Source organism: Myotis davidii, unplaced genomic scaffold, assembly GCF_000327345.1.
Source record: "Myotis davidii unplaced genomic scaffold, ASM32734v1 scaffold1324, whole genome shotgun sequence".
NCBI classification, from domain to species: Eukaryota; Metazoa; Chordata; class Mammalia; order Chiroptera; family Vespertilionidae; genus Myotis; species Myotis davidii.
In genome coordinates this window covers 248,839-249,922 of record NW_006295055.1, presented here as the reverse complement: position 1 = coordinate 249,922, position 1,084 = coordinate 248,839, and the positions used below count along the sequence as shown (strand labels likewise).

The 1,084-nt window shown below is 64.6% G+C and overlaps 1 protein-coding gene across 1 annotated transcript in view; it reads left to right on the top strand.

Moving 5' to 3' along the window:
• The first annotated feature begins 6 nt into the window (after positions 1-6).
• Positions 7-1,084, top strand: part of TLL1 (tolloid like 1) — a 185,106-nt gene continuing 184,028 nt past the window's right edge. The window contains exon 1 of the mRNA XM_015567762.1: positions 7-466. Within this exon, the coding sequence (XP_015423248.1) occupies positions 298-466 (169 nt within the window). The 5' untranslated portion in view covers positions 7-297. The remainder of the gene's footprint in view (positions 467-1,084) is intronic.

Below are 1,084 nucleotides of genomic sequence, written 5' to 3'. Positions count from 1 at the left end.
TGCCCTGGCCCGAGGCTGCTCCTCCCCGCCCGCGGGAGACGAGCTCCTTACCTGCCCTCCGCCCACCCGCCGGCCCTTCGCCAACTTCTCTCTGCCACTGGGGGTAGCAGGCACTTCTGGGCCCCTCTACTGTCCCAACGGCACACGCATGTCTCCGGACACCTGAGCGCCCGGGTCCCGCCGAGGAGCCTCCCCGCGGGGAGAGGAGCGCCAGTCCCCTTGACCCCGCACATCAGCGCGGACCGCGGACGCCTCTCCTCCCGGGCCGGTCCCCTCCTTTTCCTCCGGGGGAGGAGGATGGGGTTGGAAACGCTGCCCCCGAGGATGCGCTGGTGGCTGGTGGCCGTGGGGATTATTTGCTACGGGGAACGGTGGGTCTGCGCTGGCCTCGATTATGATTACACTTTGGAGGGCAACGAAGAGGAGAAAGCGGAGGTGATCGATTACAAGGACCCGTGTAAAGCCGGTAAGTGCCTCCCCAGGTGGGGACGTGGCGCGCGGGGGACCGCGGCGCTCCATGGTCCGCGGGTGGCGGTGGGAGCCTCTCACCTGTTTCCTTCCCTCCCCTGCCAGCGAGGCCCTCCGCCGCCCCTCCTTCTCTTCCCCTCCTGTCCTTGCCCCCCACCCCGCAAGCGGCAGCCAACGCGGCCCGAGGTGCCTGGAGTTGTGCGCTAGCGGCATCCGATGCCAAGCTCCAGGCTCCCCGTTTGGGAAAAGCGTCCTGGAGTGGATTCCCCTCCCCTCCCCCAGCAAAACGAAACGAGGCATAAACACAGCTGGCTGCCCTGGGTTTTAAATACCAACACTCCGCCGGCTCTGTGCCTGGCGGGCACAACACCTCCCCTTTGTTCCCCCAACTGTGGGTGGGGATGGAATGGCTACCTCGGGACCCGTTCGCTCCCTCCTGGCCAGGGATTTCCAGTGTGGGCTCCAGGCGCGAAAGGGCTTGTGACGCCCTCGGAAGCTCTCACGCTAGATGGAATTCCAATGCATTTGCCCATTAAAAGCAAAAAAAAAAAAGCAAAGTTGCCACCCCATTCAAACTTGTGTCTTCCTTCCTGCGTACACCCCCGGGAGGGAACTG